General features: G+C 53.1%; 1 protein-coding gene across 3 annotated transcripts in view; it reads right to left on the reverse strand.

The window, feature by feature from the left end:
* The window catches only part of Tecpr1 (tectonin beta-propeller repeat containing 1), a 31228-nt gene that overhangs the window by 1578 nt on the left and 13839 nt on the right, over nt 1-15811 (reverse strand). For all 3 annotated transcript variants that reach the window (XM_003469886.5, XM_023565178.2, XM_063234156.1), the window contains 15 exons: nt 13428-13930; nt 12614-12759; nt 11788-11943; nt 10822-10971; nt 10580-10737; nt 8837-8964; nt 7745-7847; nt 6060-6156; nt 5891-5970; nt 3699-3755; nt 3025-3214; nt 2421-2556; nt 1755-1847; nt 307-413; nt 70-189 (listed from right to left, as the gene is read on the reverse strand). In XM_003469886.5, coding sequence (XP_003469934.2) covers nt 70-189; nt 307-413; nt 1755-1847; nt 2421-2556; nt 3025-3214; nt 3699-3755; nt 5891-5970; nt 6060-6156; nt 7745-7847; nt 8837-8964; nt 10580-10737; nt 10822-10971; nt 11788-11943; nt 12614-12759; nt 13428-13930 — 2224 coding nt within the window. The remainder of the gene's footprint in view (nt 1-69; nt 190-306; nt 414-1754; nt 1848-2420; nt 2557-3024; nt 3215-3698; nt 3756-5890; nt 5971-6059; nt 6157-7744; nt 7848-8836; nt 8965-10579; nt 10738-10821; nt 10972-11787; nt 11944-12613; nt 12760-13427; nt 13931-15811) is intronic.

Raw genomic sequence — 15811 nt, forward strand, 5'->3', positions numbered from 1 at the left:
AATGCCAGGTTGCAGCTAGTACTGTGTCAGCCTGGGACACGCGCAATGTTGCCAGTATGGCCCACTCACCCCAATACCGTAGTCCCAGCCCTGCCCTTTGGGTTCTCGGGGCTGCACGCCAGTGCGACGACACACAGTCCCCCGGCTCAGGCCATGGGTCCCCTGGACTTTATTGGCGATGACCCAGACCTGGAACATACACCAGCTGAAGCCCCTACCCAGCAGCCACTGTGGGTCACTGGGACAGGAGGGGTAGACCAGTAAGGGGGACAAGATGCCCAGGTACCCAGTGCCCTGTCTACCCACCTGGTCCAGGGGCCCCACTGACACTTTGCGTACATTGTTGGACACATGTTCCCAGCTGGAGCCCTGTGGGTAGCTGGGCGTGACTCCCGCACGGTACCACAGGTTCCCTGGGGCAGAAGAGGCCAAAGTCAATGGCAAAGGCCCCCAGCCCATCCTGCCCCTAAGGTATGGGGGCGCTGAGGTGCTGTGTGCCAAGGCAGTGCCCCTCCACTTCTCCAAACCCTCGAGCTCTGCAGCCAAGTCTGGACCACAGCCAGCCTTGCCCTTTCTATGCCTGGGCTTCCCTGAGCTTCATAATTGTCCCATTGTGCCGGGCAGGGCTGGCGACATTAGCCTCTCTACTGAGGGAAAAAACTGAGGACAAAGAAGTTTTTAAACAAATAAAGAGAGAGGTGGATCTGTAATAAACACTCCGGACTTCAAGTCTTGAATTTGTCTTTTCTCAGCCATTTCACCCATAACGACGACCAATTTTTTTTTCCGTCAGAGAAGCAGGGATTGAACTCAAGGGCTTTGCACTGAGCTATATACGTAGTCCTTATTTATTTACTTACTTTTTATTGAGATAGGGTTTTGCTAAACTGCTCAGGGTGGGCTTAAACTTCCGATCCTCCTGCCTAGCCTCTCACAGTGCTGAGATTACAGGTTGTGTGGCACCACATGCGGTGGTAGACCCTTTTATGTTATGTTATATTATTCTTACTTTTTTGAAGTATTACTATGTAGTTCAGGCTGATTTTGAACTCACTATGTAGTCCAGGGTAGTCTCAAAATCATGGCAATCCTGTCTTAGCCTACCAAGTTCTGGGATTACAGGTGTGTGCCACCACACCCAGCTACTTAAGGACACAATCTTTAAAGGTTCTGGCCAGAGCCCACCTCAAGGAGACGTGGGGGTTGGAGAAGGCTGAGAGCCAGTCCTGTGCCTCCTGTACCTCTGACCTGAATGAAACTTTCTAGAAGATACTCCCAGAAGATGCTTCTACTGTTACAAGTGATCGGCAGTCTGCTCTCTGCCCAAGCAGGGTCTCACCACTGGGCCAGTACCTACCAGGCCTGGGTAACTCAGGGTAGAGGTTGGCACCAAAATTGACCTTGGGCAGGATGCCTATCATGGTGGACATGAGACATGGACTGTGCTATTCTGGCCTGGTTCAGGTCCTGGATGGCTCCCGAAGGCCAGGCCCAGGCTGTGAGGTCTCAGCTCCATGGTCACCATGACCTGGGAGGTTCACACTGACAGGTGGGCCAATTGCCTAGCTATCATTTGTGCCCTGGGAAATCATGGAACAGAAAGTCTTGAATGCTTCTGGGTACCTTGCAAAGAGACCACCAGGATATCCATCCCCAGCCTCCCACACAAGTCTGTGGAACCTGCCCGTCATCCCTCTGGGGTGCTCAGGGAACTCCACCTCTTCACTGACCACACCACAGCCCAAACTACTTGCCATTTTCATCCAGGGCATACACAGACGTCTGACCCACGGACACCTGCACCAACCTCTGCTTGGGAGGTGATGGGATGTGGTACCAGCAGTCACCTATGACAGGACAGCTGACTCAGGAGGACGCAAGGGACATCAAACCTGTCAGCCCAGATCTCTGGGGATGTCAGCTTCTCCAGAGCTCACAGTGGGCTGAGTTGTCATGGCCAGTCTCATTTCCCAGGGCCACAGATGCACAGGGGGGCCTGGTGTTAGCTGAGAGTGTACCCAGCCTGACCCAGGACCACCATCCACCCGACACCCTGGTCCACCCGACCTGGCCTGGTCCAGGGCCCTCCAGGGACCATGGCAAGCTCTAAAGATGGGGCCCAGTGGACCAGCCTCAGTAATATAGACACATAGCCTGGTATGCAGTCAAGCGCTAGCCTCAGTGATGACCCTTCAAATCCACTGTTACAGAGGGTCTATGTGCCAGCCACTGCCACCCATATTTCCACCACTGCCAGCCTCTCCTAGCTGGATGCTGTCTGCATACCTGGCACAGAGCAGGCCAGTATGACTCACCTTCCCCGAGTGGTCAGTGTGGGGCCAGGGAGGCCTAATGTTCCAGAGGTGGCACTAAATATGGGGACCCTTGCTCCAACGTCTCCACCACAGCTTGGTACTCACCAGCTGGCTGGGAGGGGGACACAGAGCCCCGGTAGAACGCAGAGCCGTCCCTAGCCACAGCCCACACCTGGTAGCAGGCCCCAATGGAGACTGAGGCAAAGGGCTGATCAGTGCCGATGTGCAGCCAGGAGGAGCCCTGGAGGCAGGGGAAGGGCATCAAAGTGACCTCCAGAGCCACCAGGTCCCCTGGCCCAGGACTGATGCAAAGTCCAGCACCCAAATTTGCCTGAGGGTGGGCAACTCTAGGAAGTACATCACATCATGGGGTGACCTTGGTATAACATGGACCCAGCCCCTTCCGACTCAGTCCTGACCACAGCCTGACACTGGTCATCACTGAAGCCCTAGGCTTCAGAATACCATATGTCAAAGAGCTTCCATGTCAGCAGAACCAACCTTTGTCCCTATTGCTGCTCTAGACCCCAAGAGATGGCATATCTTCATGCCAGCCTCACCCTCAACACCAACTGCTCAGAGGCCCCAGGGACCTCCCCCCATCCCGGAGACCTAGCCTGGGGAGGCCTGAGCCCAGCCTGACTGCAAAGCAAGTCTTCACTTTGGGGAGCAGCTGGGAGGACAGGGTGGCTGGGAAGAGGGTGCTCACCACAGGGTTCAGCTCAGACACACCCAGGCGGCAGAGTACATCGCCTTTGTCACTAACGGCCCAGAGCGCAATGTTGTGACTGCGGCCATCACCATCTGTGCTCTCTGGGCTCTCTGGGATGATGGACACGTCCCCAAGGGCGATGGGGGCCACCTCCAGCCAGGGTCCATTGGTCACCAGCTTGCATTTTCTATATGGGGAAAAGCGACACAAGCCCAGGGGCCCAGGCTGATCTCAAAACTCAGGACCCATCGCTGCTCAGAGTTACTTGCTGAAGACACTCAGAAGGTTCAGTGCACAGGACTAGGGTGGACAACCCTGCCCGGACTAGAGCAAGACAGCAGGACCCCAGAGAGCACCTGGTGAGCGGAAGTGCTCCCTGCCCTCCCCCAGCCCGGCCAGCCTCTGCTCCTGCCCGAAAGCAGAACCTGCCAGTGACATTTGTCTTATTTGCTCTTTAAAACAAACTCTTCAGAAACCAGAGCACGGGGAGCCGCAGGCATTTCCTGGGCTGACATTTACTTTGACTCTGCTTTCCCGCCCTCTCCATTTCTTCCCTTGGGACCAGGTCAGGGTTAGTCCCCAGCAGGTCTGGCCCAGAGGAGCCACAGTCCCTCCCCTGGAGTGGTAGCTCCTTGGGTAGCCAGGCCTGGCACTCTGTGATTCCATCTCACCTGGCCCAGCACCTCCTCCTGACAAAATCCTTCATGGTTTTGTACCCGTGGTATGAGCTGCAAGGGCAAAAGAGGTGAAATCAAGACCGATTTTGTGGAAGCTTCTGGAAAGTGACACTGTGCACATTCTTTTCCCAACTGCTATCGAACAGCCTTGGCACGGGTCAGGGGAGCAAAGAAGTTCAAGGCATAACCAACATATACGGAAAATGCTTCAATTTGTAAAATGCATTACAATAAAAGGCATTACCCTCCCTCCTTTCAAGCACACTCATCTGACTGTTCTTGTCACTTTCTGAAGCAGTTCTAGAAGTCCCCTTTCATTAGTATCTTTATAAGATTTGACCAAAAAAAAGAAAAAAAAAAAATAGAGTGAATACTGTACCCCGTGCTATCCAGCAGAAAGGCAGGCTCATGAAAACATTAGCATGGCCTTTCCACCTTACTCGTCGGATCTGGCACCACAACACTTCCGGCTCTTTCCCAAAATCAAAATGTTCAAGAAAGGGAAACGTTTCGAATTGATTCAGGACATCGAGGCATTCAGGAGAGCACAACTACAAACACAAAACAGGACTTCCAGAGCTGCTTCAGAAAGTGCCAAGAATGATGATGTCAGTGTGTGCAAAGTAAGGGGAAGAATTTGGAGAAGGACTCATGGCAATGTGATTTTACTACAATATTTTTTTTTCTTTTTTCTTTTCTTTTTTTTTTTGGTCTTTTTGAGACAGGGTCTCGCTATGCAGTTCAGGCTGGCCTTGAGCTCAATTAGTCTCGAACTCGCAATGATCCAACCGCCTCAGCCTCCCGAGTGCTGGGATTACAGGCGTGAGCCACCACGCAAGGCTATAAATTTTTAAAAATATTAAACTGCTCTTTTCCACCACAATGCATAGATGCCACAGCAGACAAGCCTCGCTCAGACAGCTCCCACTGTCTCAAGGGGGTCAGCGCTGAAGCGCAGCCTCCAGGTGACAGAGGTAAGGCCTGGCAAAGCTAGGCGGGGAGGGGATGAGCAGGACCTGTCAATTATGAGACCCCAGGGCAATGCAAGAGCCCTGTATATAGGACTTCTTGGGAGCCCCCATGAGATGTACAAGGCATAAAAGAAGACCCGCTAGCCGCTACTGTCTTGAGGTTCTACATGCGTTCCTCAGGGACTGAAATGCACTTTTATTTTTGTGTTTACCCTTTTTTTCTCCTTGTTCAGCCTAAGTTCCCTCTGCAGAGCTGGTTTCCCCTATATCCATTTATCCTATTTTTTTTCCTTTTTTTTTTTTTTTTTTTTTTGAGACGGTCTCGCTATGCTGTTCAGGCTGGCCTTGAACTCACTTTGTAGCCCAGGCTGGTCTCAAACTCACAAGGATCCACCTGCCTCAGCCTCCCAAGTGCTGAGAGTACAGGCGTGCACCACCACACCTGGCTATCCCATACTCTTCAAGTAAATGTTTAACACCATTTTGGGCTTGTCTTGTCCAGTCCTTTGTTTGAGGCAAGGTCATGGAATACTTTTTAGTTAGCAACCATTTCTAAAGAAACCACTCTGTAACACAAGGACCTGGTAGCTACAGCCTCCCTTCCATGCAGCAGGTCCAGCTCGGGAGCTCTGGGCCCCTTGCCTCCCCAAACCCCGTCAGAGCCCTTTTGGAGAACAGGAGCCCTCTGTAGCCAAGGGTCTGAGGCTGAGACACAGCTCTCACTCTGGGGCTGGCCTCTGCCTCCCAGCTGGGTCTGGTGGGAAGTCACTTGGGTCCTGGCTCGGCTCTTCTGACACTGATCCATTTTCCTACCTGCCTACATATTCCGGCCTCCCAAGATGGTGCCAGCCTTGCTCCAAGGGGCTTGTGCTGTCCCCTTTCCCCCGACATCCTCCTTTAGGCTGCCCACACCACCAGTCATTCAGAACCTGGCTTCAGACCACCTCCAGGTCCTCCAGTTCAGATGTGCTAAGCCTCTTCACCCTCTTGGAACCCCTCAGCCTGGGACACCAGATCCTTCCAGAATGTTCTAGAACCTTTAGGCCTGGCACAGCAGGGACAAAGCCAGTGCTGAGGGAGCCACATGCTGCTGCCTCTGCCTGTTTACTGAGCCCCTTGGCCTCCTACTCCAGCCCTGCATGAGCTGAGTTGGGAGTCTAGAGGGTCCTAGTGCTTGGGGACCTGGCCCATGAAGCCCAAGACAGAGATACTCACGCAGGGAAGTCACTGGCATACTGCCACCCCTCCTGATCTGTGCCACCAGGAACGCTGAAGTCCACATACCAGTCTGAAACCTGGGAAGGGATAAGTCAGTGAGAATGGGGACCCCATGTCCCCCTATCAGTCAAAAACCAGGGGATTACTACAGGACAGGAGGGCTTACCCAGGTCCACTGTAGGGACGGGGGCTTTGTGCTGGCCTTAGTGCACTCCTGCAGCCCTGTGGCATCGCTCCACATGTACCGGTCAGTGGGTAGGCCCCTGCAGCAGGACGACAGGCACGGGGTGACATTGGGGACCGAGAGCAGCACCCACCCCAGAAAGCCCTGGTAGCGGATTTGTACCCCATTCCTGGGAGGGCCTGAGGGAACAGGTCTGAACTCCAGCCCCACAAAAAGCAGTCTCCCGAGTGGCTTGCTTACTGGGGTCAAATGTAAACACAAAACCCCCCAGAACAGGAACACCAACTGGGGCTACCCCATATTACCATGGTGCCCAGGCCCTAAGAACTGAGCTGTCTACTGAGGTCATGGCAGTCTGTGGCCATCATTCTGGACCTCTCTTTTCCTGGTGTTAGGGTTTGAATACTGGCTTCCTAATCCCAGTACTCTGGGATTACCAGAAATATCAAAAGTTTGAGCCGAGCCTGCATGATTTAGTTGAGACCCTGTCTTAAAAATTAAAAAAAAAAAAAAATTTAAAGGAGATAGCTTAACATAAAAAAAAAAAAAAGCAGAGGAGAAAAGAAAAAATGATGATGACAGTTAGATAGCAGATGGCAGATGGCTGGATGGGTCAGCTGACTTCCAAGCAGAGTTCAAGCAACCGGTTCACAGTTGTGACACCCAGGATGGAAGTGGCCCACGTGCTAGTGAAAATGCAGGAAGACACATGGACATTTGAAAATGTACATTTGAAAAAATACAATCATACTAACTCAAAATAAGTAAATAGAAACCTAAAGCCAAAACAGTTGGCCTTTGAGTAACACATTGATTAGGTCCAGCCTGACATCACAGGTGGAGGGCCAAAACCTGTAGAGCAGGGTGGACAAAGGATGACCCTCGGTGTCAGCAGGTACTCTGCCTCTTCTGATACAGAGCTACAACGTAAGGATGGTTTTTACATTTTTGAACATCTGAAAAGACCAAAAGAAGACTAACATTTTGGGACAGCTGAAAATTATTTCTCAAAGGGGCTTTTAAAAAGTCCTCTGACTTTACATAAAGAAAATGATAAAAAGGGGTGGTATATGTCTATAATCCCAGTGGGAGGCTGAGGCAGGAGGATCGAAATTCGGGCAACTTAGACACTGCCTTGAAATAAAATAAATAAGGGCTGAGGTGTAGTTCAGTGGTAGAATGCTCACCTAGAGTTCTAGCCCCAGCGTATACACACACACACACACACACACGTAAATGAAGGCAAAAAAAGAAAAAAGACTGAGCAACTGGACTAAATACATTTAAACATCAAAAGTCACACCAAGAGAGAAAACCTAAATCACCAAACAGGAGGCGTGGCCTTAGCACTGCCACCCTCCCGCTAGAAATCCCAAGCAAAGCCACCACGTGTGTAGGGCACTGAGAGGCTGAGGCAGAAAGACTGCAAGTTTGAATTTAGCAAGACCCTGTCTCAACATAAAGAGTAAAAAAGGACTGGGATGTAGCTCAGCGTGAAGACCTTGAGTTCAACCCCTCAATATAATAATGAGAAAAGAGGAGAGAGGTGGGGAAAGGAAAGGAGAGGAGGGAGAGGGAGAAGGAGAAAAAGAGAGAGGGAGATAGAAAGGGGAGAGAACAAGCTGCTCCTAGGCCAGGTGGCCCCGGCCAGCCACCAGAGCCCTCACCTGCTGGTGTAGCCCGTGACGGGGTTCCAGCGCTGGTTCTCATAGATGCAGATGCTCTTCACATCTGACTGTGTGTAGATGTTGCTAGTGCTGCTGGCCAGGCCTAGAAGGAGACAAGGCCCCTGGGATGGAGGCTATGCCAGCCCTGGGGCCCTGCGGGCAGCCTGGGACTCCACACTGGCCTGGGGCCCTGCTTTGACCTCTGGAGCCCCAAAGCCTGCAGAAAACAGGTGGAAGTGTGGCTGGAGCCAGGGCAGCTGAGGTGGGGAGCAGGTGTGTGAAGCTCATCTGCAAGGGCCTGGCCTGGCTAGGGTCGCCTCCCCTGCCCCACCATGGCCATTATTTTGGACCCTGATGGGAAGAATCTGCTGCACACCAGACCTCCCAGGCCACCACCTACACACCCCATCTCAGGCATCCCCTTCACTCAGAAGCAGGCAGGTGTGAAGCACCCCGCTCACCCCTTGTCCTGAAAGGTACCTTAGTGCATGCACACAACCTCTATGAGCCCCAGTTTCCTTCATGTAAATGGACACAGAGGAGCCGTCAAGCCCATGCAGATGTGAGTCCTGCGGTCTTAGTGACCACAGTGCAAGTGTTAGCTGCTTCCCATCATGGGGCACGGGGTCCACAAGGGGTACAGAATGTCCTTTCAGCATTGCTTCTGCTTCCACCTTCTACTCTGCTCCCAAAACTTGGGGATCCCTTGGGAGGCTCAGTAATCCCCCATTCCCAAGGTGCAATGCTAGAGTTTGGGCCATGGAATCCGGAGCTGGGTCCTGGGTCCAGTCAAATCCACCCCAAGCCCTTGTGTGTGAAATGGGCTGACTGTATTATAAGACCCCAGAAGCTGCCTTCTAGAATATTCATAGTCCACAGCCACACTGCTGAGTTCCCAGAGGGCACCCCAGAGGTGAGGTCTGGTCTCTGGGCTCCTCTGCCTCGTGCGTTGGCCAGGAAGTGTCCTTCTGTGCAGGCTGGCAGTGGTAAAGGTCACCTGTCAGCCAGCTGTTGAAGTCAAGTGTCAGTGCTGGGCCAGAGGCCCCAGTGTCGGGCAGGGGATTAGAGAGAGGAGCACAAGGCCAGGCTCACCTTGGAAGCAGCCTCCACCATAGCCGCCTGTGTACACCCAGGCCGTGTGGTCGTAGCCGATGCCCCACACCACGCCGCGGCTGTTGGCTTCCACCATCCGCAGGTGACCTCCCATTTGCCGCCAGAACCTGGGGGGCCGGGAGCGGGGAGCAGGACAGACACCTCAGCCTGGCCACCAACCTGCTACCCTCTTGGGGTAACTGTCTGCAGCCTCCACAGACAAGGTATTCTGCACTCCAGAGCTCCAGACCAGACGTACCCGTGACCTGCCTGGCCTCCCTTGTGTGTTAGTCAACGCTGCGAGGGCTGAGAAGCAGTGTGTGGCAGGCAGGATCTCAGTACCAGGCAGGCAGTGCTCAGCAGCCTGCCCCCTATCCCTGAGCTATGCTGACCAGGGACAGGGGTCAGCAACGGCTTGCATTGCCCCATGGAGGCTGCAACATGCGACTGGGCAGTCCACCCAGTGACAGGTACAGGAGCCTGAATGTGGTGGCAGAACCAGGCACAGTGGCACACACGTATAATCCCAGCTCTGTGGGAGGCCGAGACAGGAGAGAGGAGCAAGGTCAGGCTGCCCAGCCTGGGCAATTTATTGACTTAGCAAGACCCCGTCAAAAATATTTCTAAAAAAGAGCTGGGGATGAAGCTGAGCAAGAAGGCCTGTATTCAGTCCCCAGTACTGGAATGAAACAGTGTGGTGGCAGGGCAGGAACATGCTGTTTAATCCTTTACATGAGCATCGGAGGGTGTGACACTGCAGCCTGTCAAGCAGAGGGCTGGGTCAGCTTCCTGCGGGCTGAGGCCACGTCCCTGTCACCAGAGGGCGCCAGGCGCACATGGCTCAGTGAATGTGTGATCCCTTTCTCCACTGAAGGCTGGGGGTGATGGGGTTCCAGGACTTGATTTCAACCCCAGCCTCACCAGGCCGTGCCCCTGCGCATCCTCCTCAGGGCTCTGTTCACACCAGTCCCCTCAGGCTACCTCAATCCCGCTAGAGTCTTTTTAGTCTTTCTTTTTGCGCTATTGGAGATCATGGTGCTTTGGAGAGCTACGCGCCAAGCCCCACTCTATCCATTGGTGGGGGAGTACCAGGGATCAAACTCGCAACCTCATGTTTGCCAGGCAGGCGCTTGTGCCACTGAGCTAAATCCCCATCCATTTTGAGACAGAGTATCTCTAGGTTTCCGGGTGGACACAAACTTGCCATCCTCCCGCATCAGCCTACCAGGGTGTTGGGGTTGCCAGTGTACATGAACACACCTGCTTCCCTTAGGAGCTTTAAATGCCCCAACTGAGCAATCCAAGCTCGAGGTCTGGCCTCTACTGTGTCTAAAGCAGCGCTGCCCTTGTAGCCACCAAGTCTGCATCTGCCCCCACGCTGCTCTGCTGCCCACCCTTCCCTGGAAACACAAGTGACTCCTCCCTCTCCTCACCGCCTGCGTAGCCCTGTGCTGCAGGCTCAGCAGCAGCGGGGCACCTGAGCTCCAGGCTGAGTTCTGGGACAGGGGAGCGATGCAGACTCTGGCCACGAGCCCCTGGGTGGGGACGGAGCCTGCTCACAGCACTGCGTGCCCCCCTGACATCCTGCCCATCCCACTCAATTGAGTGGGCGTGTGGAGGGCTAGGAAACCGGCCCTGTGTGCACTTGGCACCTGTGCGGTACAGGCCAGGCGTGGGGGGGGGGGGGGGCTCTGCAGCATCGGCCGCAGGCACGGGGGACAGGAGAGGCCACTGTCTACTCACATCTGGTCACAGGGCAGCAGGTGGTCCTGGGCCTCCAGGTCTGAGCTGGGCTCACTCACAAAGATGTCTCCCTTGCAGGTGACAGACCAGATGGCCTGCGGGGATGGGCGGCCGTGGATCTTCCGGCTCTCACAGCAGCTCAGGCTGAGCAGAGCGAGCTGGTGTGGGTACACAGCTGGTCACTGCTGGGCAGGCCACAGCTGTGCTCCCTGCCCCAGCCCTTGGGGCCACCACTCACTTACCCAGTCGTTCATGTCCTGCTCCGTGGCAGCGGCCAGGCGCACAGGCCACCTCTGCCGAGTCCTCTCTGCGGTGTACAGGGCAAAGGAGTGCTTGGCCTCGTTAAGCACTGGGACCAGCACCGTCACCTCGTTGAGGAACACGTGGAAGTACTATTTGAAAAGGCACAATTGGCAGGGCTGTCACCCTGCCAGAATCACATGTGGCCACTAGGCAGAGCAAGTGCCAACACTGAAACTGTACTTTGTGAGCAAATGGCTTCAGGACATTTGGGAGGGGGGCAGTACTGGGGCCTTTGCACTGAACTACATCCCCAGCCCTGTTTTAATTTTTGAGACAGGATCTCCCTCAGTTGCTAAATTGTCCAGGCTGGGTTTAAACCCTTAATCCTCCAGAGTGCTGACATTATAGGCATGTGCCACCATGTTCAGCTTCCTCATGACATTCTTTTTTTTTGTATTTTTACCGGTACCAGGGATTGAACTCTGGACCACAGGCTTGCAAGGCAGGCGCTTATGCCACTGAGCTAAATCCCCAGCTCCTCATGACATTTTAAAGAAATGCTTTTGACATGAACTGCCTGTGACATGCCAGCTGCTGGGAGGTGACAACACCATCTTCTTGAGCCTGATGTCTTATCTCAAAAACTAGGCTTGACCAGGCATGGTGGCACCTACCTAATACCAGTACTCAGGAGGCTGAGGCAGGAGGATCACCATAATTTCAAGGCCAGTCTGAACTATATAGCAAGACTCTTGTCTCAGAACACAAATGAAAAACCAAACCAAAACCAAAACCAAGCATCTACATGCAGCAGTGGGAGGGCAGGTGGCTCTGGACAAGCATGGTGGAGGAGAGAACTTTGTAAATTACACACAGACTCTGGAGCCAGGGCTTCCATGCCCTGCCTGTGTCCCATCTCCAGTAATTCCCATCCCACTGACCGAGCTCCCTGCCCCCTTCCATACCTTCTTCTCCTCATGGACTATGTAGTAGACGAAGAGGATGCTGTCACGGGCCCCGTCGTGGCCGGTGAACTGCTCCAGAGCCACGCGGACATCCACCCACTTGTGGGGCTTCCAATCGCACCACCACTGCAGGGTTCCGGTCTTCACCCACACAGACTGCAGCCAGTGCCAAAGCCATGGGGACACTGTTACTGCAGGCCCCCGGCCCTGCACGCCCAGTCCCATTTTCACACCCCAGAGCTGCCCGGTTCCAATACCCTGCTCCATGAATGTCAGGCTCTGGAGTGAGCCAAAGCTGTCCCTGCATCACCTCCTCTGTATCACACATCCAGTGCGAGCCAAAACTGGCTGAGCGTCAGAGAGGAACCGAGACTCCAGCCTGACTGCCCCAGCCTAGGCCAAGGCTTTGGAGGGGAGCCAGGCTCCTGGGATCCAGCTCCCCAGGCTGATGGTGGCCTCCAGGGTTGGGGTTCTGCTTCGGGTGGCACAAGCTGTACCTTGGGGATGGCCGGGATCACCAGCCACTCCATCCTGACTCATTTCAACAAACCTCAGCAGGATCAGGATGAAGTGGCCTCAGACAGAGACAGGATAAGGTGCTTCACCACTGCCTTCCCTGCCCACCTCCTAGGACACTGCTGCCCTCTCCAGGTCTTGAGGCCCTCTGGTGCCTCAACAGATTTTCAAGATGGCTGCATCGGTGAATGAGCCCATTTCCTCATCTTTAAGGCAAGGATGCTGCTGTGTGCCCCTTCTCCCCAGCTCAGAGCTGGTACATAGCAGGTGCTCGGTAAATGCCTGGGCTCGGGGACAGCTGGGCACCCACCTGCTCCACAGCTTGCTCATAGTGCCTGAAGTTCTCCAGCTCCCGCTTGGTCCTCTCTGTGAGCTGCTGGAAGATCTGCTTCCTCCAGGCGGCAGTCTGGGCCGGTGAGATGGACAGGGACAGGGTCTGCACTGAGGGAGACAGGCCTGCAGGAGGCCAGAGCCTCAGGGCCAGGTGTTGGCCTGCCTGCACCTGGGCGGAGGCCAGAGCTTGCTCTCCCCACCCCACCCCTATTTTGTTTGCACTACTCGAGGTGGAATCCGGACCTTCCCCTGAAGCTGCTTTCCCAGCCCTAACTAATTTTTGTTATCATCACAATCACCTTGTAACTTTCCTTCCCATATTTTTTTTTTTATTTTTGGTGCTGGGGATTGAACTCACAACCTTGCCCTTGCCAGGCAGGTGCTTGTGCCACTGAGCTAAATCCCCAGCCCTTGCCCTTACTATGATTTGAGACAGGGTCTTGCTAAATTAAACTTGTGATCCTCCTGCATGAGCCTCCCAAGTGCTGGGCTTACAGGCATGTGCCACTTAACTAGATGTCGGGCTTGCTTGTTAGATAGCCTCAACTTCTACTGAATGTCCTGTGCATTGTCCCCTTGGAGTCACCCTGATGAACAAGTTGCCAGCCTAACAATTCAGCCTAGAAAACTACCACCAGTGCCAGGACAGGGAGAGGGTTGTGACCAGGGTTGCACACTGGCCCAAGGTTTTGGTCAGCGGATCAGTGCCACCCTCCCAACCCCACCTCAGGTCATGCCCCATGTTCCACAAGACCACCTCTGTGGACACCTGGCCCTGCAGGGCCCCTTACCCGACTGGACAGTGAACCACTTGAGCGCAGAACCAGCCTCCACTGCACAGCCACCCCCGGACACCCAGGCCCACAGTGGGTGGTCATCCGCCCCAAAGGGCTCATCCAGGCCTAGAGGGAAAAGCCCTAGGGAGGAGAGGCCCACAGTCTCAGCAAAGCCTGCAGCAGAGTGGCTGGGCACCTTCCTGGGCTCCTTCAGGTCAATATTGGTCCAGGGTAGCTCAGCCGGGGCGGAGGCCAGGTTGGGGTGCTCACTGGTGACAGAGGCCTGAGCGGCCTCCTTTCCTTCTACATCAGGACAGGTGTTCTCTAAGATACACTCTGCAGTCCCTTCAGTCTCAGGGCCCAGGGCTGAGTTGTCTTTGTGGTCCCTGGAACTGTCCAGAGGCTCTTGAGGGGCAGAGTGCTCAGGCCCGGATCTCTCTGCTTCGGAGGTGGTGTCAGTGTCGCTGGGTGCAGACTCGCTATTGCCCTTCACCTCATCACCAAAGAAGCAGCCAGCGCTGGGGACAGAACAGGGTAGACTGTCATTCTTTCCTGCAGGACGTATGTGGCTACTGGGACCATCCATGCAATTTGGGACGCATCACAATCTCTCTGAGCTCCTGTCTCCTCTGCACAGGTGGATATGCGCTTTCCCAGGGGCCAGAACACCCAGGCCACACCCCAGAGCATCATAGCAATGTGCCTGGCTATGGTGACCTAGGACTCTTTTCATTTTTGTTTTTGTAGTACTGGAGATTGAATCCAGGGCCTTGGCACTGAGCCACATCTCCAGCAATTTGTTTGTTTGTTTGAGACAGAGTCTTCCTAAGTCATTACGTTCCCCATACTGGGTTCAAACATTCCATCCTCCTGCCTCAGGCTCCACAGTGCTTACCAGTGTGTGCCACCATGCCTGAGTCTGACTTGGAATTCTTCACTAAGTACACATGACATGAAGCTGACCATGTAAACCATTGTAAAGCATGTTCCTCGGGCTTTTGCACACTAAGAATTGTGTAGTCACCACCACTGTCGACTGCCACAGCAGTTTCATCACCCAAATGGAAACCTAGTACCCACAGAGTCACTGCCCTCATCCTCCACTTCCTCACCCCCAGCTCCTCTAAAAAACACCAATTTACTTTCTGTCACTATGGATTTGCCTAATGAGACATTGCACATTAACTGGAATCATGGAATCAATGTGTGGCCTTCCGTGCGTGGCTACTTTCACTTAGCATAATAGTTTTTTCTGTTTTGAGGTAGGGTCTTGCTACATAGCCTAGGCTGGCCTTACTCTTGTGATCCTCCTGCCTCAGCCTCTCAAGTCCTGGGAGTGCAGGCAAGTGATACTATGTATGATTTAGCATAGTTTCTTAAGGGTCAACTACATCATATTGTAGATCAGCATCTCATTCCTTTCATCAACAAAAATTTTACTTTATGAACCACTGGGGAAATTGTTTTCCCCAGTGCCTGACCCACCTTACACTCTCACCAGCAACTTGGGAGGGTTTGCATTTCTACAAAGCCTCACTAACACTTCTGTTTTCTGAGTCAGCCCTTCTGGGGAGGAAGACACAGTCTCTGAATGAGGTTTCAATTTGCATTTCCCAAATGACTAATGATGCTGAACGTCCTTGTACGGACGTGCTTTTGGTTTTTTGTGTATCTTGAGAAAAACACCTATTCACACCTTACCCCTTTTTTTGTTTGTTTTGGGTTTGTTTTTAATTGGTACCAGGGATCGAACTCACGACTGCCTGCTTGCAAAGCAAGCGCTTATGCAAGGTGAGCTAAATCCCCAGCCACACCTTACCCCTTTTTAAACGCGTTGTTTTCTTGTTGAGTTGAAAGACATTTTTCAGTATGTACCAACTATGAGGCTCTCATCTTATGTCCTGCAGATATTTTCCTCATTGCATTAGTTATCTCTTCATTCTCTTGACAGTGTCTTTTGATTTACAAAAGGTTTTTTTTTTTTTTTTTTTTTTTTTTTTTTGTAGTTTTTGCAGCGCTGAGCTGTATTCCAGTCTTTATTTTGAGACATGGTCTTGTTAAACTGCCCAGCCTGGCCTTCTCTGCTTTAGCCTCCAAGTAGCTGGGATCATGGTCATGCATTACTATTCCTGGCCTTCAAATACTTCATTTTAATGAAGTTCAATTATCTGTGCAGATATTCCTTGGTTTATAATTAGATTGTGGTCTGATTGACCCATCATAAATTGAAAATACTGTAAGGTAACAGTACATTTAAAAGCCAGACATACATGTCTATAATCCCATCACACTGATTGCAAATTTGAACCTAGCCTGGGCAGCTTAGCAACGTAGCAAGACCTTGTCTCAGAATTTACTAAGGAAGGGCTGGGGGTTTAGCTCAGTGGCATAAGTGCCTG

Source organism: Cavia porcellus, unplaced genomic scaffold, assembly GCF_034190915.1.
Source record: "Cavia porcellus strain 051 isolate PalLab524CR breed Dunkin Hartley unplaced genomic scaffold, mCavPor4.1 scaffold_23, whole genome shotgun sequence".
NCBI classification, from domain to species: Eukaryota; Metazoa; Chordata; class Mammalia; order Rodentia; family Caviidae; genus Cavia; species Cavia porcellus.